At 40.4% G+C, this 25,727-nt stretch overlaps 1 protein-coding gene across 3 annotated transcripts in view; it reads right to left on the bottom strand.

The window, feature by feature from the left end:
* adgrv1 (adhesion G protein-coupled receptor V1) overlaps positions 1–25,727 on the bottom strand; it is a 187,865-nt gene that overhangs the window by 91,932 nt on the left and 70,206 nt on the right. For all 3 annotated transcript variants that reach the window (XM_072664705.1, XM_072664706.1, XM_072664707.1), the window contains 30 exons: positions 23,926–24,105; positions 23,504–23,667; positions 22,984–23,071; positions 22,480–22,558; positions 22,242–22,380; positions 21,238–21,379; positions 20,858–21,123; positions 20,165–20,340; positions 19,803–19,930; positions 18,704–18,876; positions 18,097–18,243; positions 17,827–17,907; positions 16,959–17,223; positions 14,841–14,963; positions 13,888–14,110; positions 13,572–13,776; positions 12,025–12,171; positions 11,018–11,273; positions 10,482–10,684; positions 7,478–7,654; positions 7,171–7,353; positions 6,059–6,238; positions 5,797–5,961; positions 4,871–4,991; positions 4,397–4,520; positions 4,165–4,303; positions 3,358–3,543; positions 1,857–2,092; positions 404–552; positions 93–291 (listed from right to left, as the gene is read on the bottom strand). In XM_072664705.1, coding sequence (XP_072520806.1) covers positions 93–291; positions 404–552; positions 1,857–2,092; positions 3,358–3,543; positions 4,165–4,303; positions 4,397–4,520; positions 4,871–4,991; positions 5,797–5,961; positions 6,059–6,238; positions 7,171–7,353; positions 7,478–7,654; positions 10,482–10,684; positions 11,018–11,273; positions 12,025–12,171; positions 13,572–13,776; positions 13,888–14,110; positions 14,841–14,963; positions 16,959–17,223; positions 17,827–17,907; positions 18,097–18,243; positions 18,704–18,876; positions 19,803–19,930; positions 20,165–20,340; positions 20,858–21,123; positions 21,238–21,379; positions 22,242–22,380; positions 22,480–22,558; positions 22,984–23,071; positions 23,504–23,667; positions 23,926–24,105 — 5,044 coding nt within the window. The remainder of the gene's footprint in view (positions 1–92; positions 292–403; positions 553–1,856; positions 2,093–3,357; positions 3,544–4,164; positions 4,304–4,396; positions 4,521–4,870; positions 4,992–5,796; positions 5,962–6,058; positions 6,239–7,170; positions 7,354–7,477; positions 7,655–10,481; positions 10,685–11,017; positions 11,274–12,024; positions 12,172–13,571; positions 13,777–13,887; positions 14,111–14,840; positions 14,964–16,958; positions 17,224–17,826; positions 17,908–18,096; positions 18,244–18,703; positions 18,877–19,802; positions 19,931–20,164; positions 20,341–20,857; positions 21,124–21,237; positions 21,380–22,241; positions 22,381–22,479; positions 22,559–22,983; positions 23,072–23,503; positions 23,668–23,925; positions 24,106–25,727) is intronic.

Genomic DNA, 25,727 nt, shown 5'->3' with positions numbered 1-25,727 from the left:
GAGAATGTGCAGCATGTCCAGTGACAATTCAACAATCACTGATGACCGCCTACATTTACTACAAATTACGAAGCTTCCACGGTTCTGCTCACCTGTCCAGATCATCCACTATGGAGATGTTGATGTGGCTGAGGTTCTGCCCGTGTCTGAAGGTGATGGTGCCGTTAGGCAGGATGTAGTCAGAGCCAGGCTGGGCGGTAACGCCTCTGGAGATAAACTCAGCGGTGACCTGCCCATACGTACCCGCCCTCCTCAGTACAGGGATAGAGAGAGTGCCAATGTCCTCCTCAACTGAGAGCGAGACAGGAGCAAGACAAACCATATGAACAGCAATCTAAAATACATAAAACACAGCTCTATTAGTCATCAACGCCACCATCTGCAAGCAAGCGTGTTTGTGTACCAGTAATATTGGTGTAGGATGGGTCAAATTCCAGGATGCCCTCAACGTTGTCATTCTTCTGGATGACGATCATGATGGAGGAGATGTTGCCAAAGGCTGGCGGCTGATCTCTCTGCAGACCCTGTTCTCTTATGGCAAAGTCCAGTGCACTGAAGACAGCGGGAAGCATGAAGTAATGATCATTAACAGAAGTAACAATAGCACATTAAAGGAAGCACAAACGTAGGGATGCACCGATCCGATACTAGGGCATTGGGATAATTAGGCCGATTCACAGGGCCGATCCATTCACTGAACCGGTTTCCCAGACCTCCAGTATTCTAGGCTTCATAACTCAGGATCAGACATGATACACATATCATAGGGTAAGACTTGCTGTTTGCTATCTTAACCAGCACGGTGCCCTCAACCTGTCATCACCTATCAGCGAATAATAGAAAGCAGCGCAGGAAGGAGGCGCGACTGGGAGATCTCTCACACACATGCCAAACACTGTTAGGAGTAACAGAAGTGTCCAAAATCAGTAAATATCAGTATATTCCGGATTTAAATCCCCCATCAGCATTTTCAAAAGCAGCAGCTTTGCTGTTTCTGACATTTTTCAGTAAAAGAGAGAGACGAGTGCTGCACTGTTCTTTTGGAGACTTGCGCCTGTAATGGAGAACAGCTGAGATGGGTAATGACCCTGCCACAGCTGGAAGGGAGGATCTGCAAGCTCTTTTTTGTACTTTGAATTTCACAGTAAAAGTCTTGAGCCAAGTTCCAGCACAATTATTTCTTTAGGTGACAAATGAATAATAATTCAGTTTGTTTATATCGGAGTTCATTTGTTAGATTTTGTTTTACAAAGTAAGTAATGTTTGAGTCAATCCTGATGCCTTAAGTCTCTTCCACATGGTGAAGTATATGGTTTATAAATTCAACAGTGGTATTGAATATCGATCGATACTTAAAGTTTATCTCTAGGTAACGCTATCAGACCAGAAAAAGTCAGACTGATGCATCCCTACACAAATGCATTATATGGACAAAATTATTGGGACACCTGCTCATTCACTGTATCTTCAGAAACCAAGTGTATTGAAACGTTCATAATGCTCTTATTGAAGTAACTGTCTCTACTGCCCAGGGAAAGCGTTCTACTAGATTCTGGAGTACTGCAGTAAGGATGTGACAAGAGCATGGGTGAGGTCAGGATGTTGGATAATCACCAACCTACCTCATCCACAACTCCCCAACTCATCCTGAAAGTACTGGATGGAGCACCAACCATCATTCCAGAGAACCCAGTTCCACTCCTCCACAGCTCAATGCTGGGGGCTTTATACCCTTTTAGTCCATGCCTGGCATTAAGCATGGTGCCAAAAGGTTCATGTTTACCTGCTCCAGAGAGTCCTATTCTGTTGGCAGTTGGCAAAATTCATTGTTCAGACCAAGGCCTTTGGTACTTTACCTGTCGTTGAAAAGCTGCACCTGAGTGATGTTAAGGTAGAATTCCTCCGGTCCCTCTGCAAGCGAATCGTCCAGGACTTTCAGGGTGATGACTCTAAAGCTGTCTCCTGGGTTGAACAGCAGTCTACCCGAGGACTGCTCAAAGTCCAGTCCGCTCACTGCAGTGCGGCCCTCTGTATGGTAGCTGACCCACACGCTGCCCAGCAGCCCCATGGAGCGCACCACTGTAACATTCACCTTGGGGGACAACACACTGCTGGATCAATTGGCTGGAGATTTACCTGTGTTTGGCTGATTTCAGTGGGCATTATTTTTTTCACAATAGGCACAACCTCAAACTCATCCTCATCTGGCAGGCAAAGTTCTTATCGCTAACCAACATTAGAGTAGCACAAAGTATGGAAAGTTTAAAGCCATTTTAGCTCTGCAATTCTGCAAACAATTCAACATGGCAACTGTCAATCCTTTAAATACTCTCAATTTATCCCTGAAACACAGTTCAATGGACACAGAACCAATTGACTCCCCAATTGACTACCCATTCGTAACTCCCCCTAGCACTGTTGATGCTCTCGACACTAGGAGGGTTAGTCTCCTCTAATACATACAAAGTCGGCCACTGCCTCTTCTTGAATGGCCCCTGATGCAGCATTGCTAGGTAGCTAACACACTCAAAGGAAAGAACCACACCAGCTACCCCAGAGACACCTGTGCCAGCCAACATCGCTTAAGATGAGGGGAGAGAGCGCCATCTATCAAAAAAAGCACAGCTAATTTACATCTGGCCTATTGCTGTCTTAGCAACGGAAAACACAGGTGCGTATTGTCAACAAAGATGTGCAGCAGTGCATAAATTCATAGCGCGTGCCAGTTGGCATCTATGCAAACCTTTACATCAACAATAAACAGAATATAAAACTATGATTCTAGAGGCGAGGCGCTCCACTGCTTCAGCATCCTTCCCAAAGCCGTGCGCGATGCGCCACTGAAATAGCAATCCGCCAAAGTCAGACTGCACCTGGCTCTTAAAGAGAATGGCAAGTGACTCCTCCACAGTTCCTAAAGATTCCTATTCTTCCACAACTGCTCTGTGTCCATGTCACAGATCTATTCACTGAAAAAGTAGAAACACTTAATTGCAATTCTACTGTGTAGTTTCTCTTTGAAATGACCACCTCGCCCTTGTCCTCCACAGTTCCTCAAGAGTCCTACTCTTTCACAACTGCACCCACATAGTGTACTACTGTTTTTGAAACCGTTACTATGATTCCAGTATCTAAAATAAGCACCATAACACATTCTTACACAACCTTTGGCTGTATGTCAGAAACTGTCAAACAGGACATAACCCAGACCCAAACGGGCAGTTACAAACAGGGAATCTATGGCAGCAGACAAAACAGTTATAATGATCACTAGGCTCTTGCCACTGATGCACAAAACTTTCCATAGTAATATCGCACAGAATGTCTGTATGTGCAGTGAATGACGAAGACTTTTACCGATTTGTCCTCCTCTGAAGCACTGAGGGAAGGCTGGGAGAAGGAGAAGAGGCCATAGGGCAGGTCACTGGCTGCCATGGTGATGATGGCACGCTGTCTGCTGGGACTGATCTCTGAGCCGGGTGTCAGGGACACAAGGCTCAGCTCGTACACCCGCCGCTCTTCAGGGATGTCATCATCTAGAGCCTGGAACAGAGAAGACATTTATATTTATAACTTCAGATGGGAAAAAGATATCTTCCCCTTAGCCCAAACACAGTCAGTTCGGAGTTCTGAACTTGACCGTTAGTTTTGCACTAAAGCAATAAAGTTAAAGCTGATAACAAGTAAGGGCGCCTCATACCTTACCGACTAGCACTATGTAAACTGTCCACACAGATTATCACACATTTGTCTCAAACAACTTAAACCCTTTACATTGTATCACACTTCATTTTGCCTAAAATATAAAAAATACTAAACTAAGGAATCAAGGGGTTTCTCAAGTTGTTAGGTAATCTAAACCTAAAAAATAAAGAGGAAAATTTCAGACATTAAACAAGTCTTGGCTGATTGACTATTTTTTTTATTTAATATGTAACACAATTTACAATGACACTAGAGTGGCAATCCCATATCAATCAATATCAAAAGTCCATGTAAAAAGATTTAATTCCAGGAGCATTTCTATTGGTCCATTCATCACAAAAGTATGAAACTATGTAAAGAATAAAAATGGAGATACAAGGCTTTGGCAGGACAGTGGCAATATATTACAACTTGGAGAATAAAACTAAACATGCATGGCTACTTTTTGTCTGTGCTTACCTTCAGCTGAATGGTGGCGGCAGACTGGCGATCTCGCATGATCACCTTTCCCGAGACCTCCATAAACTCACTAGCTATGGCTGGTGTGATGTTCCAATATATCTCAATCTCACCAAAAATGCCTGGCCCCCTGACGAGACTGCAACAAATCATATACAGTACATAGAGTGCACAATAATGACTGGTTCTTACTTGAATGATCAATCAACAACAACAGAAAGTAGAGTCGCACCTGATCAGCGCTGTACCGTTGTAAGTACCCTGAGGTTCCCCTATGAGGACATCCTTGGAGGAGTCAGCTATGCCAACAATTCCCAGGGCTCCACGGTCAGCCCTTATCACAACTGTGGCAATGTCTAATGCAGAAAAGCAGAGAAATACTTTATGTGGATCTGGGTGATAAAACAATCTTATCAAAAACAACCTCAATATAAGGTTTGAACTTTTCTTTATTATTGATTATTTCAGTAACTCAGGTGGCAATGAGCACAATTTACTTGATTAACACAGAAGGACAAGAATCGCAGCTTTCTGTATTTGTAAAATCATAAGAATGTGAAGAATTCTCTGTCCCACCTGTCTTCATGAGTGCTAACAGTTACACACCACAAACCATTTGTTTTGGAACAAGTCTAGCCATTCACTCACAACAGTACTAACCAGAACAAAGAACAGAAATTTAGATCTGAGGGAAAAAATGACTGACTTCTTGTGGGATCAATGACGGCTTCACTCCCGGCAGATAGAAGCTGAACAGTAAATCTCTCCTCCCCCTCCAGAAGAGCATCAGCTAAAGCCTGAATCAACAGTGTCTTCCTAGACTCAGTCTAAACAGAAGACAGAAGCCTGTATTAGAGTGCGGCTTTAAGTAAGCCAGTCCTAAATGATTTGTGCGGAACCCTAAAAGGTAAAGTTATCGTCATTGATGATAAAATCACATTGTCATTTTTTACAATGTTTGCATAGGAATTAATTATTTTGTCACTGTTTGGTATCTGAATAGAAACAGAGAAAAGTCAGTGCAGAATGTGACTGAAGCTGAGTGTATTACATACTGTGGAGTCCAAAAGTCCTAGATTACAAGTGAAAATCCTTTTCAGCATTCATTTCTAATCTAACAAATTAGATCAAATCAAATCTTTTTAGAATAAATAACATAAGCAGCATAACAACTTGATGATGCAGCTTTCTGGAGTCAACAAGCTGAGAGTGAAGTTTCAATGGAAGTGATAAAACCTGTATAACATCTGATGTCTTTGTGGAAAATGTCAAAATTGGCTTAGATTAGAATTTTACGTAAAGCTTATGTAGATTTTTAAGCATTTCCTATTTATTATATGTAGTTTTATTTTTCTTTGTTCTTTTTTTCTAAAACTGTGTCTACTTCCTGGTTTAAAATAAATGTCCAGATTTTCAACGAGGTCTCAGACCTTTGGACCCCACTGTTACTATGTATTTAAAAAGGGATGAAACAGAAATGGTCCAAAGGTTCATGAATGGACATGAAAGTTATGAATATTGGGGCTCAGAGTGGATTAGCGTTCTCTGTTACTATGTATTTTTAAAATGTAATTATTTATTTACAACAAAACAGTAAATACTCTAGACTTCGTTTGGTCAAGCAACACTTACTCCATTAAAGACAAGAGTTCCGTTATGAGGCTGCAGGTCATCTCTTCCCTTCTGCTCAAGAAGCCAGATCAGATCGACGATGCCTTCACCTCCTGCGCTTCGCACTACTGTTAGGTTTGCCATGGACGTGGGATCATTGGTATACTGCGGCTCAGAGACGATGACCTGAAGAAAAAGAATGAAAGTTGTGCATTAAGCTAATTTGACTAGTGGAAGTCTCTTGACTAGATGTTATATCTCACTATGCGTTTTTAATATTTACAATTAGCTCCTCGAATCCAAAGCGACCTAACGGAGAATCGTTGGCAGGGATGTTGATCACAACAGAAGTGTCAGTTCCCAGTCTTGCTCCTCCAATCACACGTGTGAGCTTTACAAGGAATGATTCCATTGGCTCCACAATAGTGTCATCAATAATGGTGATCTCAATCATGGCACTGGCCTACAAAGCAGAAGAAATGTATTCATATGTAAATAGGTAACAATTTAGTGGACACAAAACAACCAATGTTTTCTTGCAGACCCTCCGTCTGCACAATTGGCCGTGCTCTTTCTGGGTGGGTAGGATGTGCTCCTTTCCTCATTGCTCTTAAGCGATTCTGGCTGGCACAGGTTGTTATTAGCTGCTGCAGGGCAGCTGGACAGCCAACGCTTTCATGCAAGTGTTGGCTGCCTGGCCATGCCATAGTTTGAAAAGAGATGGTGGCTGGTTTTGAATGTATCGGAGGATACATGTGTTATGTCCTTACCCTCCTAGTATCGGGAGCATTGCTAGTGCTAGGGGGAGCTATGAAAAAGTGGGTCAGTTGGCAGTATCAGATTGACAAGCAAACATGGAAATAAAGAATATATCCCTGTATTATTCACGTTTACATGACACTTTTCAAACCTCTTTCATCTCATATAATTAAAACAGCTATATTTGTTTGAAGTATTTGATTATATTTGTGAATTGTCACACTTAAGACTGGAGCTAGACCAGAAACAAGAACAAAACACCAACAGAGCCTTGTGGCCCATGGCAGACCAAATAAAAACACAGACACGAAGACCAGGATGGTCAGACACAAGCGTGAGTGGGACCACATGTTACATAAAAGAGCCTCGATTCTGCTTGGCTGCCCTGCTTTGAGTCAGTGTGAGGTACCAATTCGGGCACATGAAATGTTCTTAATGCACGAAGGAATGGAGCTAAACTGCTGCTAGCCCGAACAGATGGATTTACAGGTCATTCAAAACTTGCTGTTTTTGCACATTACTTTTCATACACAGCCTGAGGAGTGAATTGCATCACATCATACCATTTTATTTCATAATATGCTCTTTAAGACAGTTAGACACAAACCCAATGGATACAAGTGTGCAGATCTTTACCTGTCCATCATAAAAGGTGAGGTTGCCTGAAGATGGAGTGAAGTCCTCAATGGTGGCGATGACTGGTTGCGCTTCCCAGAACAACACAATCCTGTCGCTCCTACCAGCCAGCCTTACCACTGGTAGATAAAGGACATTACCAGGTGGAGGAACCTCATGGCCAAACACTACTCCAGAAGCATCCTGAAAAATATGAACGTCACACTTGATCCATGTAGTGTGCTGCTGGATTACTACATTCATTGTATCCAGTTTTACTACAATAATTTGCCAAGACAATGAAGAGACAATGGTTGCTAGGCCCCACCTTGGAGACATTGAACTGAAGGACCCCTCTAGGGTCATCATTTTCTTGAATGGTGACCTCAGCAATCTCCATACCAGGCCTTCTGATGCTTGGCTGCCCTGCCCCTGTTTGACCTCCCAGCAACTCCACATGAGTGATATTCACCAGAAATGTCTCGGCCAGTTCTGGAAAGTCATCCTGCGAAGACACATGCACACATGACAATGGGTCCACGTAGCCCACCACTGCTAAAAAGAAGGCATTCGACTCCAAACCAAAGTCAAATTGACAATTACTCTAAGCTATTTATGTCTGTTGCTGAAAAACAGATTGGTGTTAGAACAGAACTGAATTATGTGTTATGCAGTTCCTCTCACGGAGTGTGTTGCTGTTCGCCAGCACTTTGAGACATAACCAAGTACTTCAGCCCAAACAAAACTCAGCATGAGGCTACAGAGGGCGAAAATACCCGGACCGCTGCAATTTGCAGGAGCATGAGCTATTTGAGGGGGAAACTGTGGCAAAAAAGCAGGGTTTCAGCGGCTGTGGTGATAGCCATGTGTTGTTGGCCTTCGCTGTAGGCAGCACGCAGGCAAAAAGCCAGCTTGTCTGCTTAACAACTCAAACAGAGCTTTGGTTACTGCCTCTGCTTAGCTTTGGCGGCCTGAGATGAACTGTGACACAAGGGATGGAGCCACGGAGGTCGAGGACATGTGCTCTCTGACTTACACTTAAAAGGAATTGGTGTCGTTTCAAGTTGCATTGGGCAACGACAAACCTAATGGCACTTTGATGACAGCACCAGCGGTCAGAGGCAAATCTGGTAGGTACTTAGGACTCTTATTGGTTCCACAATCCCAAATGCAAAAACACTGAATTTACACTATATGGACAAATGGATTGGGACACCTGCTCAATCATTGCTTCCTGAGGATTTGATTACATTCAGCTGCATAAGCATTAGTGAGATCACCACCACCACCCACCTCATCCCCAACTCATCCCAAATGTATTGGAGGGAGCACCGTCCATCATTCCAGAGAACACAGTTCCACTGCTCCACAGCGCAATGCTGGGGGGGCTTCATATTGCCCTACCCCACACCTGGGGCAACTTAAAGTAGCTGAACGCACTCATTATAAGGGTTGTCCACAAATAATTGGACATATAGTGTATGTATGTAGTGTATAGATATTGCTGGTGCAGACACCTCCACCTAAGAAGGGTAATGGGCCATTTTAAAATAGTTTATGGATAATGCTCCTTATTAAGTACCTTTTTGTCATTATACACTAGAACAATCTAATGAAAGCACATATTCCAGCTTCAAAAGCCTAGGTTAGAGTGTAGGGACAACCATAATACTGCACACCTGGAGCGAAGGAATTATAAGCGCCTTGCTCAAGGGCCAACCTGGCAGCTTAGCCGAGAAGGGTTTTGAACATCAAGTAGTTGATGAGTGCTAAGCAAGATACTTATTGCTTCATCCCCCAACTTTTCAATAAAGCATCTGCCATATCCACACACTCCTCTGCAGATGATGGCATTCAGAAAGGGTAATAATATCCCACACTAAAATGCTACCATGAGATGACTGCAATCATTGGCAGCATTAAACTCATCAGTTGAAGGCATTGACGCAGTTGCCGTCAGTTGCCAACAGTTTGTGCCCCAATATAAATTATACAAAAAAATAGACATCTCATGGTCTAACAAATATGTTTAACTGGTTAGGTAGCATATCTCCAATTTCAGAAAGGATAGCTTAGGTTAGGAGATCTATTTATTAGGCTGACAGAGAAATCATACAGCTTTAAGAGCCTCAAGCAACTGAATATGCAAAAAGCCAGTGAAAATTTGAAATGATTCTCAGGTATTGAGAGGCTCAGACTGCAACTCACATTCAGCATGAAGAGAAACAGTGAAAATGATGACCTAGTCCTAGTAATACAGTCATTAAGCACCATACACTACGGCTGTGTATTGGCAAGAACCTGACAATATGTTATGCATCCTGATACATGGGTTATGTTTCAGTATATTGTGATACATAGCAATAATATAAGCAAATGATTTTTTTTATATAATTCTACAGAAATTTTAAGTGCACCCTATGCTACCAAATTGACAGCGGGATATTACAGAGACAAACACTGCTATCTGGACACAGCACAAAATGGACTACTGTCTGAGCCACCAATCTTTGCATGTAAACTATTTATTAAAACTCAACAGTGTCCTGAAGTTGGATTTTGTAGCATTTGTGACACCAGCGGCTAGATGACTAAATCTGCTACACTGGAAAAAGCCCCAGAATCCTCCCTCCTACATTTCTAAAATAAAACCTACTATGCGTGGGTCTATTCTTATTTATTACAAAACATGGCAACCATTTCCATCCCACTTGGGTAAATCGGAACCTTCCAGAATAAATGAAGATCTCTGATCCACTTGCAATTATAGTTGGAAACACTGTAATATAGGGTGTATGCTTTTCTTCAGACTTTGATATGTGCAGTGCTGTGCTGTTTTTTCTCTATGTATTGATCCATTTAATCATTTATAATATATTATTTATAGCCTTTATTCATGCCTCTGTGAATCTACACATATTCATAAACAAAAAAAACTTAATTGACAACTGTAAAGCCCAATAATTCTCAATAAACAGAAATACTCAAAGAACAATACTATATTTTTAAGAATCGACACAGTAAAGCAAAACATAATATCGCAATATTCAAGTGTAATATTTGCTTACTGGAACTCATACATGGCTTGAAGAAAGATCCTCCAGTCATAAAAGTATAAAGCAAATCCTCTAGCCATGCCATTGAAGGCAATCATAGATCACAACCCTTTGAATGCCTTGTAACTGTCAACAAAGGCAACAGTGGGATACCCTAGGCTACATGTATTGTACTGAGTGAAAAATGAACTTGGCCTAGTCACGTCTTGCCAACTGCCTACTGTTACTAATGGCAATGACTGTGTAGATCATTTTTTCAGTGATATGGATACTCACCGGTAAGATGGTGATGGTTACCAGGGCTACAGTAGCCTGCTCCATCATAACCACTGTAGCCTGTTTAGCTACGTAGTCCTGACCCTCGCTTGCTTGATTGACAGGTGGCAATGACAGTGCTGGCTTGGTTGTATAGTGGACCACCACAGTCCCAGATGCCCCCTGATCTCTCACTATGCTCAGTGTGATGTTGCTTGGACTTCCTGAAAGCAGAGGTAAAAACAAAGTTACATTTCTAAGCTCTCCAGATTTGTACTATTATAGTACTGTAATAAATGAAGCCGTTACGAGTAGAGAACAGATGAATTATGGGCCAATCATAATGCTTCCCCCAAGTTGGAGGGAAGCATTGAGCAAGCATCTGCGCAAGCTATTTACGTATTTCTCTGCAATCAATTCATACAAATTGCAGAAAAATGAGGGCCTCGGGTTTGAGTGGTAGACCGCAGTAATGTAGACTGATTATATGTCATTCAGACGCCTCGCATTGTACTGGTTTGGCTAAATTGCTCAGACTCTGCAAAGAGACGAATTACTTGGAGGTTCAGTCGTGATGAAGTACTGGGAGTCCAGGTGCCATCCAATCACGCCATACGGAGAGCCATTAGCTTTAATGGTAAGCTCCGCCCTGGCTCGCTGTGGGTCAATCGCAGCTCTCCTGGAAGGGTCGATGACCCCGACTGTGGTGACATCTGTTAAGATGATGGTCACTTTCTCTGCCATTTCCGGAATGCTGTCGGCTAACACATTCAGCGAGATGGTGGCCACGGCCTGACTTTCTGAGAAAGTCACCTTGGAAAAGAACAGAATATAAAATTATACTTCCAGTTTTATATTCTAGATTTATTTTCAAGGTTTCGTTATTAACTCAGCTCCAGGTTGTAGTAAGGGGACAGAATGACAAACTTGACAAATAATATCATGAACCACTTTTATTTGCAGTATTTTAGTAAACTAGTAACTAAAACATGCACCTATGGCACAGTAATAATAATAATGTAACACATGAAATTGATTTTTTTCTCAGTGCTTTTACACTCCTACTGATGACAGAAAGCTACCATTCTGACCACTGGTGGCACTTAGAAAAGCAAGATACATTTATTTTCAGGATATGATTGCTAAATGGTTTAATATTACTGAATCAGAGGAATAAAGCATTATAAACTGAAGTATGCTTCTTTATAGAAAGTAAATACCATTGTTCTATTTATACTTAGTGTATATACCATAGGCAGTTACTGATTGTACACAGGATATAGGCTATATAACAACATCACTTTAATTATGCATACTTAGTGTTAATAACATTGTTACTATGTATAATAGTGTCTGCAGTTATTTTAATCATTTATTTTTATTAATTTACCACAATTTTTCCTTCAATTTTTTTTATCTAACAACCCTGTTGAGTCTGGTACAATAACAATACAATAATATACAGTAATACACAATCACATATCCAGGAAGTACCATTCATCCAGTCCAATGTATTATTACTTATGTACCATTATGGAGCTGAATAAGTTCAGTTTGCTCTTACCACTCCAGATGTGGGGAAAATGTCCCCCAGACTTCCGTTGGCTGTCCAGCGCACTGTGAGCTTGCCAAATGTGCCCCTCTTCCTCTCCACACTTAGAGTGACTGGATTATCCCTCTCCAGCTCGTCCACCTCTCGAGACAGAGAGTTCTGGACACAAACACAGGCAGGTTAAACAGTGAGAGCATTCAGATTGTAGATATGTAGGTATGTTCGAGTGTTCCAAGTTAGAAATGGCCAATTTGTGTAGAAACCTATTAAAGTTTCAATGGTTTAAGGTAGTTGTTTAACTCCTTAACTCCTTAACACTGTGTGTTTGTGTGAGAGAAAGCAGAGTCTCTTTCTACTCTCTGAAATAAACTTAAAATATATGACTTCATTAAACAAACCACAAAATTAAACCAAGAGAGCATAAATATAACTTAAGATAACTTAGAAAAATAATATAGTTTAATATAAATGAGAAAAGAAAAATATAACTTAATTCAAAACATGTAACTTCTTTAAAATATCTAAATTAAACTGAGAATAGAAAAAATACATCTTAATATAACTGAGAAATGATTATATACGTTAATAAGCATCAACAATGCTTTGCATTTTCAGGAGAAGAGAAAAAATATTCTTAATACGTACTTTAATATAGGTTTATTTAAAATTTCTATATTTCCATAGGCCTCTGAAGTTGTATCATCATTATCAGATCCGACAATATGCCCATATTAGGAACTCTGGGTCTTAGCAGCATTTCTGAATTACATAAATGAATGGGAATATTGAAAACTGCTGATATCACGCTCTGCGGCAAACAGAACATGTTCCAAACCCCACAGATCCTGTGTAGATCTTTCTCTTCAATGTTATTCGATCCTCTGAATAACAAGCCCGTTAACAAGTCAAAAAACCAACAGCACTGCTTTTCACTGAAGGCTGGAAATCCCCACATAATCCAGTAAAAGTTGTTTAAGGGGGTTAGTTGAATTTTTTTGGCAGTAGTAGAATACACACTAGAAAGCAAAGACCTTCCAAAGACCTATTTGTAGCAATGCAAAAAAACAAAAAATGTGTTCCTCAGACACAGTGATGGGGAGGTCACAAGTCTAGAATTACAGCAAAACCTATAATACGTTCAACTGGAGGACCTAATACATACATGTAAATACTATAACTATAATTTACCATGACATTTTTCTTAGAGAACCCTTAGAGAATCTACTGTTTGCTAATCTATGCAAGTTTAGTCTATGGGTTTCGGAAAATTAGATAAGAAAAGCAGCATTATGGGAGATTTGTTATGTTGAGCTCCTGGATTCCCTTTATAGTTGTGGAGTATAATTCCCATTCTCCGCGCTGCCATTAGTACAAGTGGCGCTATAAGCTCCCTCTTGTAGACAGCTTTAAATGTGTGTTTATTGACAAGCTAAAAAAGATACACAACTGGCATCTAAAGTGGAAGAAGCATGTGGCAAGGTGATATTATGAAGCACTGACACTGACGTGTCTCAGGTAACACTAACACTAGGTCAGTATCTGATCTCAGAGTGTAATACCTGTGCAAAGCCAAGAATGCCATAGGCATCGTCATTAGCGGGAATGACTACAGTCACTTGACCACGAAAGCCAATCTCAGCCCCGCCTTTAGGGTTCTTCAAGCTCAAGCGGAAACGCTCTTCCTCTTCTGGAGCATCATCATTGATAATGCTCACAGCTATCTCCAACTCACTGACTCCCGGCTGGAAGAACAGCTCACCAGAACTAAGAAAGGACAGTTAAATATTATTATTATTATGTACTGATACCATACTGTAATGTATAGTATTGACACACACACACATACAATACAGCAACTGGCTTCATGTACTGTACCGAGGGATGAAGTCTGATTGGTTGGACACCGAGGTCAGCTCATATACAATGGAGTCTGAGCCTCCACTGGCCACGATCAGACTCTTTGTTACATTAAGTGACGCGACAGACAGGTAGAGGAACTGCTGAGCTGGAGAAGAGCTGAGAACTTTAGTGAACTGGCTCAGATCAGACTTCCATGAATACAGAGCCGATTCATTCGTCCCAGCAAGTAAAAGGTGTGCTAAAACATGGAGACATGAAGTAATTATCATCATTACTACAGGTTTCTATAAAACAGGTCCAGCTATTTAACCTATAAAAGATCAGTTTTTGATATATAATGCTGTTGGAATGTTCGGCATTAATAGTTCCAGGCATACATAATATTAAATTAAGAATTGTCGCTGTCAAACAAAAACCTATCTCAAAAAACATCCTTTTAATGCTAGCTGTTGGATTAGATTTGGGAAAAATGTAATGTTTTGAATGGCCGCGACGATATACTGTACATGCACAAAAGGAAAGGTACAAAACAGGAATAGTAAGGTAGTTTTCTACTTTATATGTTATAAATAATCTGCAATCTGTATACAGAAAAAAGAGGAACTCTTAGATGAGGCTAAATGATGGACTATAAAAACTGAGAGGCTTGAGAATAATATAATAAATTTCCTAATGAATATTAACAATGCCTTGTATTTGAAATCGCAACACAACTAAACTGATGGCTAAATAGAAAAAAAATGGTCATTTAATAACTACATAAAAATATTGAACAGCTACATCTAACATCTACAAATACCCAAGTTATAATAGCAATAGCAATCCAAGTGCAAAGTTATAAATGAATAAAGCTAACTATTAATATAACAAGTCATTTCCAACTTGTTCAGAATGACAAAAATAAATATGATAATCGTTTTTTACAGCTAGAATGAGATAAAAGCAGGTGATGCATTGTGTTCACGTACGTATGCCAGATGTCGGAGTGAAAGCATGGACTGAAGAGAGACCGGGAAACGGAATGGACTGTGCCTGCTGGAAGAAGGCTTGTTGGGAACCCCATAAATACACCTCACACACTGGATTTGAGCCTTTGGAAAAAAATGAGAACATATTAAAAAAGTTTTTCTATAAAATTAGGATGTGAGCTTATACATATGTGCTATATGTAACAAATCAAATCAAATTTGTTTGTATAGCACTTTTACACAAAATATATAATGTTCTCTATTTTCATATATATTTCTATAGTTATGCCAGTAACTACATACTAATTAGGTCTTGTATATTTTACAGATATAAATACTTTCCACATGTATTAGACATGCACACAAATACTGTAATAATATGCCCCATGTATTATGTTATAATTGTATAATGTATAATATAGAAATAGTAAATTGTCTAAATTTTCTGGTGGGAAAAATATTTTTATCCTCTGAATGTACAATACAATTTTCCCTCTGGAAAAAACAAACAAACACACACACACACACACACACACCCCCCTATGGCTTAAGTGACGTTGTGGTTCAGTCCAGTGCTGTGCTGACACGCCTACCAGTATAAAACCCAGTATAAAATTATAAACCTCAAGATTGGCTGTGGTCATAGAAACATGCCTGGCCAAAAAAGTGGCCTTTTGCTACGCTAACGGTCAACAGAAGCATGTTTTAGTTTTGGTGCCTGACTATAGTTCAGTGTAGCCTAAATATGCATAGGAGCCTTCATGTCTGCTGTTGTCTCAGACCGCAGTGCATGTTGTGTATTCGGCATGTTAGTACACCATCATTTGTACACCATCAGTCAAGCAAGCAAATAACAAACACAGAAAGATCAGCTGGCCAACAAAATACAGCCTACCTAGTCCTGTTAGTTCTCTGCTCAATTTACCATTAAATTACAGAGAAGATACTAACCTCTGCAGCCAACCCTTTAAAGCCAAGGCAACATGCTTGTTACACTGTTGAGAAACAGTGCTACAAAGGGATTTTTGGTTCCTTAAAGAACCATGTCTGAGATCTGAGTGGGAAGAACACTTTTATGATTAAAACTGTCATATAATGTAAAGACTCTATATCAATTTAAGGACTCTTTAGGAACAGTTTACTCTTCACCTCTAACAGATTCTTCTCACACAGCCTTTAATCAAGGAAAATGGATGGGGCTGGAGAGGTCGGAGGTCTGAGCTTTGTCTAAGCCAATGAATTTCTCCCACACACGAAAATTCTTTTCTTTCCAGATCTTGAATGGTGCAGCGAGCAGTGCCACACTGAGCCATTCCCCACCCCGAGGCACCTAATCCTCTACAATCTGTCACAATGCTCATTACTCATCCTCCATCAAACTTTACAGTAAGCTCAGGCTTTCTTGTCCACCATGTGAACCATGACTCATCACCCAGAGAACACGTTTCCACTGCTCCACTGTTTGCACCAAAGGGTTCTGGTTAGTGAGTGTTGCAACCATTTTTAAGTGCTTTAGTTCCCCATCAGCCACCACCTCTTTTCGTCAGGCAGCCGACACGCTCGGAAGAACGAGGCGGGTTCCCAGCACTGCCACACCAGCACCGCCGCACCAGATGCCTGTGCCGGTCAACATTGCTTTAAGAGTGATAAGGAGAGACAGCGCCATCTACCCACCCCAAGAGAGCATGACCAATTGTGCTCTCTCAGACTCTGGCTGTTGATGGCAAAGCTGCATGGGCTCGAATCCCTACTGCTCTATCATTAAGATGCTGGTACTCTTCTGTGGTACTTCTCACTACAACAGCATTTATAGGCCGTGGCAGCTCCAGACGACACCATATGTCAGTGTGACTCTTTCTACTAGTGTAGTGTCTATGAAGACTGCAAAGCCGAATGCTTCATTTCATGCACCTGTTGCAAACGCTGTGTCTGAAATAGCCAAACACACTTATTAGAAGTGCTCATATACTTTTGGCTGTTTTGTGTATCAAATTGTGCAGGGAAAACAAAAGCATACGACATCCAACAATAAAGGCAGCACTGTGGTTGTCTAGCTGATGGAAAATATACCACTTACATCACAAGACATTAAGTCAGATATGGGTAAAACAAAATTACCTTCGGTAACTATCAACAGGAATGTATCTCCTCCCACGTATACAGACTCCACTTGTTTGACTCTGGTGTTGATTGGCAGTGGCTGAGGGTTCTGAAAGCTCCCATTGATCCACTGGTAGATCAGGCAGGTGGATGAAGCAGAGTTCCTGCAGGCCGCAAGGTACTGGCCATTCCCAGTGGCTCGCATGAAGGGACAGAGAGCGGTGATGTTCTGCAGCTCCAGAGTGTGAAGAAGGGCCAGAGAGCTTCCTGTCCACACAAACACCTGCACACAGAGTGGAGTAGCAGTTAGACAGTCAGCAGCAAACATTCAGACTGCAAAACTCTACTTCTCTTAGACAATAAAAAAAAATTATACATATTTCATGTAACCTAAAAAAATTAACCTGGTTAACTTGCAGGGAAACTGTAGTTTCTTTCAAAAAGAACAAGGTTATCTGTGTATTTTTTTTTTTGGCACACAATTCACTATATGGACAAAAGTATTGGGACACCTCCGCATTAATTTAATCTGCATTCAAGGTTATTTAAAAATGAGCAGTATCCTGCTTTTGTTGGAGCTACTGTATCTACTGTACAGGAATAGTTTTCTACTAGTTTTTGGAACACTGCTGTGAGGATTTGATTGTATATAGGTAAAAAAGCATTAGTGAGGTCAGGATTTTGGATGATCACCACCCCACCTCATCTAAAAACTATTGGATGGAGCACCATCCGTCATTCTAGACAACACAGTTCCACTGCTGCACAGCTCCATGCTGGGGGCTTTGTTCATTCTCTAGCCCTCAACTGGCATGCGTCATGGTGTCAATACATTCAAGGCCTATGGTAAATAGTAAAGTAAACATCTCTATATTTCACTACTAACCTGATTTGAAGCTATGAAATATTGCTGAGACTTGACCAAGAAATGTCTAACATCACGGCTTCGCACAGTCAACGTCTGCTCCTAGAAAAAAAATAGAATTGTAAAAGGATTACAAAACAGGGAGACATCTACACACACACATACAACTACTGTGAGATCTATTACTAGCTTAAAAACAAGGACCAAGCTTTTGTGCGTAAAAATGGAAATGAAGCTATAATTGAGTAGCAGTGAGAGAACACAGATATATGATGACACTGGTGGACTCACTTGAGTAAGATTTAGGTCAGGTTGGAGGCGGAACAGGCTGACATTGGCAGCAGACAACTCTGTGGTGTCTCCATGGGACACTGCCACATAGGCGGTGCCATTTACGGTAAAACCCACGCAAGAGGAGGCCCTCTGGACGTTCACGGTCTACAACAGCAGAAAAGAAGAGATAAGTGGCATATACTTCCATATATGCTTCTCATACTATCATCTACATTTCATTTGTATGAAACTAAGTGTGTTCAAATGAATACTGCCATTATCAATACAGTTACTTTTATATAGTATTTATCGGTCAATTGTAAAAAAAAAAAAAAGAAAAGCTTTTTTTTAATTGCTCAACTGTAAAATTTAAAATTAATATTTAATACTAAAATATTATTCAATAACATTGAAAAAAATAAAAAAATGTAAATCTAAAAATAAAATAAAACTGTAAAACTTAAAAAAACAGAAAAATGATGGATTTCTAAAATTCTGAAATTTTTTATGGAAAAATGGAAAACTGAAACACAAATTTCAATTGTAAAATCTCTGATTTGAACATATATGGATTAACCAGATATAAAAACTACACTAAGAAAAGTAGGAGTAGTAAGTCTCACACCTCAACGGGGACAAACACTCCCTGCCACATGTAGAGGGTGACCTGGTCCTGGCTGTTGGTGAGGCTCCCAATCCTGAAGAGCATAGCAGTGTTTCCACTGGACACGGAACACCAGCGTACAGGCAGTGTGTCTCTGAAGCGCTGATACACAGCCAAGTACGAAAACCCCCCCTCTGAAAAAGCAATGCAAAGTTTCATTGAATAAACACAGAGTAATTAGACACAGCTTTATATCCCCACAAGCACTAACGCTAATACTCACAGCTATTGCTGGGCATGCTATAATTCTATAATAATTACTACACTGAGACACTTCTCTTTGAATTTATCATGTTTTAAACGTGGACAGCGGATGAAAATGAATAAAATGTTATTTCAATACAGTTATTACCAAAATTAGTGAGCTTTGTTTGCTATGTATTTAAAGTTAAGTCCATTTTAATTTTAAATATCTAGTTATTAATGTATTACTTTAGTTTATTCATTTCTATTTCTGTTTAGTATTTATTTTATTATTCTCTCTTACTAATTAGACTCCAATTTGTTCATTTTATAGCCTTTTAATCTTCTATTAACTTGATCGCTTTCTCTTTAATGTGTTTTCTTTTTTTCTTTCATTGTCTTTTAATCCCTGTTCATTGTAAATGCTTGGCTAAAATGAAAATTAGGGGGTCACCTTCAATGTACTTGTAAGGTTGACATCTGAGGTTGACCTCAGCAATTTTTCATTTGCAACCAATTACCACCTTTAACCCATATAAATTCAAAGTGGCAATTTAAGTAAATGAAATAAAGCTGAATCTGATGTCTGATTTTGCAAAAACAAGAAACAGCTTTACATTTTGCCACATTTATTATTTTTAAACTTTCATATTCCGTTATTATTGAACTTCACTTTCTGAAGCTTCGTATTAAGACGATGAATGATATGTTAATGTAATTACTAATTGTTAAGCTGTTATGTCATTAAAATATCTAAATACTACAGCAAAACTGACTGCACTAACTCTAGAGCTCTAAAGCCTGAGCTGTGGTACACAGAATGCTTCATGAAGGACTGCAGTATAGATGATAACAGCTGGTATTGTAAAGGTCTTACTCATGCCGAAAGCTGTGTCTGACTGCGTCTCAAACTCCACACTGACGGCAGAATCCAGCCCGTTACTGCGAGACACTGTCAGATAAACCGTCCCCGCAGTCTCCTCTACTGTCAAAGAACTCAGAGTTCTGAACACACACAACGGGAAACGATAAATAAGGTGAAATCAGTGCTGTTGTTTGTTTAGGTGTTGAAACTGTAAATACCGGACGTCCTTAAATAGGGCTTTGGAAACGATTAAGCTACCACATTCCCACACATCCAATCACAATGTATTTTTCATTTGTATCTTATTGTATTTCAATGTTAGTATTTATGAAACAAATACACACTTTTGCACAACACAGTGTATGCGTGTGTACCTGTTGCTGGATGGAGATATCCTGAACAGTCCCAGTGGAGCCTGGTTCTGGAGGACAGTGATGAGAGTCTGCGTGGCCTCTCCCAGTCTTGCTCCTCCGGTGGGGTTGAACAGAGTCACAGTGAAGGTCTCATTCATTTCTGGCTCTGCATCTAAAACTGCCCAGATCTCCAGAGTCTGTAACCCAAAACAGATGAGAATTCAATGTACAGGCAGTGGCACTGCTTATACGTTCAGGTAAGCACCTATAAATACACCTGTTTGTCTAAGCATGCAGCATGTGGTGTTCCCACTGGTTGCTGATCACTATTGAGTGAAATCAGATGTAGACATGTTCCCATAACTGCAAATATAGTCAGTCAGCCTGGACATGGTGTCTGAAGCTTGCTTCTTTAGTTTCAATGGTGCAATGGCAGCTTATGAACTTACGGTTAGTCAAAAGCTGCACGACTGCATGAACATAAAAATGGATCCTTATGGAACCAAAAATTGTTCTTCTAAGGCATCACTTAAAGAACCCTTTGTAGCACCTTTATTTTTAAGTGTGTCAAATTTCTTGGTTTAAAGAAATTGACCAAAGTTTGTTATAGTTGAAAAGCAGATGTCCCGAAGTCTACATTTATCTATTAAAAAATGTAACTTCAGACCCCAATTGTGTAACCCCTCAATGCTTGGTCAGATCTCTCCTGCTCACCTTATATCTGACCCCATCCTCGAGAACCACAAAGCCCTCAGATGGCGTGAGGTCGTCGGTGTTGAGAGTGCCGTTAGCGTCAGTGATGGAGAACTGCACAGTGACCGTGCCGAATGTGCCCTGTGGGGGATTCCGTACAATGTAGAGAGTTGCCACACTCTGGTCCATGCCGGACACTGAAGTAGGCTCCCTCAGCAGGAAGTGCTCGCTATTGTTGAAGGAAATGATACCGTGGCCGTCGTCATTGGCCAGGATGGTCACCGTTGCTATGGAACATGAGCACAAAGGTAAGTGTAAAGGAACTGTAACTAGTTACTGGATTGAACTGACTGGCATTTAATCATTTAATGGGTATCCAAATGTAGTACAACCCAACTAACCAGTAGTGTTATCTCCAAGCTCCAGTCCTGACGAGGGGTTAGTTAAAATGAGCTGAAACTTCTCATCCCCTTCTGGAATAGGGTCATCAAAGATTTGCACCTCTAAAAATTTATGCCGCTCTCCATTCACAAACTGGAGCATCTGCAGGTGAATCATATTGAGATTAATGTTCCTGAAAAGCGCAATCATTCATGAGGTCTTATATCATGCAAAAAAAGCAAAATTAGGATCTTATGTTTACAGTTCAGCTGCTTTGATTTTAATGTCTAATTTCTGCTTATAGGCAATTACAATAACACATAATCATGTGTTAGTGATCATAATTTGTCCAAATAAAATACAATTGTTTAACAGTAAAGCAGTAAAACTACTTGATGGTCTGCATCTGCTTATCATTATCTATCAGCTTATCTTTATCTATCAGCATTACACGTCACTGAACTCTAAACTAAACATAATAGAATTGATTAATTCTAACTCTAAACCCTAAATCTAATCCCAACCTAAACCTAGTTCTATCCCTAACTTCAACCCACAGCCTAAACCAAATACTAAAGCCAACACTAACTTGCTAACTAACTCTATCCCAGCTCATAACCAACTGGGTTTCAACAAGTTTGTTACCTATTGCAGCACCTGTAGATAATCTATAAAGGACCCTCAAAAACATTTGCACCAATCATTTTCCACATTGCACTAGACTCTTTAAAAGGGTTCTACAAGGGTTTTAGATGTGTTGGTGTTATAGAGCTGTTTTTAAAAGGTTCTGAACAGAGTTTATAGTCTGAGAACGCCTTAAAGGCACCTGAAGGGTCCTGCTATAGAGTATAGAGCCCTTTTTGACTGAATTGCAATAAAAAAATAATTCCAGGCAGATTTATGAATTAAGTGTATATCTGTATATCATTCTAAAACAACCTAATCAAACTAAGACTAGTCATATCGGCTTGAATTGATGATGTAAGGTCAGATATAGACGCCAATGACAGGATTTAGAACTCACTGAAGCTGTAGCATTGTAGTCCAGGCCCAACTGAGCCTCTAGATTTTGCGCATAGAAGAAAACCGAGACATTTCCATACGTCCCAGCATGTCGATACACCACTAGAGTTAGCACTCCGATAGTCTCATTCACTTCATAACTGCAGGGAAACAAGAAAGCCAAATGTAACGGATCACCGTGGGTCGACTCATGAGGCAAATAAGATAAAATTTCTTCATTATGAAAAGGGTGCTCTTACTCTATGCTTTGCCAGCTGATGATGCCCCGGATCCCATCGTTAGCATTGATCCTTACTTCTGCCACCAAGCCTTGAGTATCTGTTTACATATATTTAATCCATAGCAGCGAATGAAACAGTATTTCCGCATAGAATATAAGATCATACATACAGATTAAAGTAAATCACATTAATCCAATTTTCCCTTGACCCCCAAATGTGGTCAGTCAAGTTATCTCAATAATGGAATGAAAGCAGGCAATGGAGTACGTCTAGGAAAATAAGAGGAGCGAACAGGCAGTGCATCTACACTGTGTTTTACTTTATGGGCAAACACAGAAGCAAACACAGTAGCAGACACCTGGCATTACCTTTTAACGTATAGTACACCTCTAGTGAAGAATGAAGAAATGAAGGAATGAAGGAATGAAAGAAAATAGAGCCATCAGCAGTTCAGTGGTTGAAAATGAAAGCAATGGAGATAAAGATGGTACGTCAAATAATTTATCATAAATGAAATTGTACCTAGCTTAGGGGCAGTTGGGAGTGTGCTTATCAGAACAGCCGATGTAATGTTGAACAGGAAAAATTCCTGCAGCTCAGGAATTTCGTCCTGTTAAAAAAATATATATATATATAATATCTGTTAAAGGGCCCTTTTCCTTTACCCTGAGGCCAACTTTTGACATTTGTGTGCATTGAATTTGGTTCGTAAGCGTAAGACCACCCGTAGTAATACAGTATAACAGTGTGAAAAAAGAGGATCCCACCCAATTCTAGTTTACATAACACTTTCATTTTTCTTTTTAATCATGATATGGATTTTCTGATGTAAGATTCAATCTTAAAACATCTCTATTGGCCCAAAAAAATGAGTTTCATATAAGTGATGATATGCAATACAGTCATTCAAAAACCTTGCGTCTCCAAAATGGCAACTTCACTTTAACTTCCAATGGAAGGCAAAGAATTTTTTTTTCCTAGTCTGGAGCATTTCTATTGATCCATACAGTTTTTTGCTTATAGATGTAAGCAAGAGACTTACATCTATAATGGTGATTGGGATAGACACCGAGGTTTGGCCGTCCTGCATGACCACAAAGCCCGAGGCATACAGAAAGTCCTGGCTGGGTTCTGCCAAAGCCCCTTCAGTCTTCCTGAGATCCTGCAGAGACCCTTTTACTGTCTCATAGCTAATATTCACTGCGCCTGTGGAGCAAATCGGAAGGAACAGGATTTAAATGGAGACATAGAGGAACATAGTGGACTGCTGTAATGTGCATGATTAACTGACATAGTATAATTAAATATATGTGTAAATTAAACCTATGGCTACTCCATTTACACACTTGGCAGCTCACAGACTGAAAACATGTCCCAACACTGAATTTAATTACAATTTAAAGGTTTCAGCCAAAAGCCAACACTGCCACAAAAAGGACACTTGCTTCCTTTACAAGGACAAACCTGAGGCTCCAAACTCTCTGTTAATGTAGATCCTGACAGTGGTGTTTTTCTCCTCAGTGGACACACTGCGAGAGGACGGAGCAATGCTGAGCATTCCAAACGGCTCATCGCTGGCCTCCACGCTGACCACAGACTCACGACCTTGAACGTCCAGGGCTGCCACACCTGTGGCTGTTACACCTGTGAGACAGCAACAGGAAGAATCAGCTGTGCAGATACAGATTCTTGCTGAAATGCTCTAAAAAAATGAAGAGCTTCAAAATTTCAAAAAGCTTTCCTTGATTTTGCCTGCTCTGATAGCCATGTGGCTTAGCTGGTCTACCAGCATTACCAAGTTAACAAGGAGTGATTCTGGACACTCGTCAACCACGGATTAATCACCAAAGTTTAACCATAACACTGTGTTTTTACCACTGCTATTACTTTTTACAGTAATAATTCCCTCAGTCTGGACGCAGAGCTGCAGTGGCAACATACAGTCTCAGCAGATGTCCATCACGTAAAGGATAAAGGATAAAGGTGCACGTATTCGTCACTGTACAGTGTGGACTGTACAGCGAAATGTGTCCTCCGCATTTAACCCATCTGGTAGTGAACACACACTCACACGTGTTAGGGGCAGTGAGTACACACACACACCCAGAGCGGTGGGCAGCCAACTCCAGCGCCCGGGGAGCAGAGAGGGTAAAGGGCCTTGCTCAAGGGCCCAACAGTGGCAGCTTGCCGAGCCCGGGAATCGAACCCACAACCCTGTTATCGATATCCCGGCGCTCTAACCGCTGAGCCACCACTGCCCCTGCACGTGAACGGAGCGTGTGAGTAAAAACAGCCTAGAGCCAACACAGCCACACATCTGCAGTGTCATTACTCTGGTGTGTGAGTGGAGAGTAGAGTTATATTAGTGTGAGACATGGCAGTCTTTTGTGGACATGAGCTGAGGGTAAAAGGAGAAATCTTCATCAGACGTTATAAATAAGGAGACCGGACACTGGTTAAAATATGAACGGGAGTTCTCACAACGCTCAACATGGCATCTTTTTCAGCAATAGGTTCGGCCTATTAACAAAATGAGCCAATCAGCCTGCTGATTATGCTGTGAGCAGAGGAGGATTGATGATTTTGTGACTCAGGCAATACTGTGTCAAAACAAAAGTCACTAATACAAATAAAGCAGTAACACAAAATATGATCAAACTGAAAATTAAAATTACTGCACATTTGTTCCCCTTTTATCTTTTTTACTGATCTGAAAAATGGGAAAACTGACTGTTGCTGATTATTGATTATTGCAGCTACTTTGCACATCCTTGGTTTAACATTCTGACAACCTTAAGATAAATTAAAAGCTAATAGCTACAAAATAGTTATTGAAAACTTATTTGAGTGATTCATAATTTGAATAATTCTTATCCTTTTTATTAATCGTAAGATTAGCTGATTATTAAAATAGTGGTTTGTTGTAGCCCTATTACAGACTACTAACATTTGTATTGACTGTCATTCTCAGTGAATCTTTTAATCTATGCATGATTTAATGTGGATTTCTGGGGATGCTGTAAGAGTAAAATTCTGAGTGGCTCTGAGAGAACTAAACATTGCTCAGTCATCGAGCGACACAGCCAGTCGACATGCTGAACGTTGTGTACTTTCTTTAAAAACAATTTCCAAACACAACACAGTGTAGCGAGTGTAATGCCGTTAGGTTCCTTGGCACTTGAATGGCATGAGACTCCTATGTTGGTGTTGCTGCGTGACCAGCAGTGAAAACGACATGCATCACGCTTAGAGAGAGGCTAATTAGC

Source organism: Salminus brasiliensis, chromosome 20 (genome assembly GCF_030463535.1).
Source record: "Salminus brasiliensis chromosome 20, fSalBra1.hap2, whole genome shotgun sequence".
NCBI classification, from domain to species: Eukaryota; Metazoa; Chordata; class Actinopteri; order Characiformes; family Bryconidae; genus Salminus; species Salminus brasiliensis.
The sequence above is the reverse complement of the archived record's forward strand: the minus strand, read 5'-3'. Positions and strand labels throughout refer to the sequence as shown.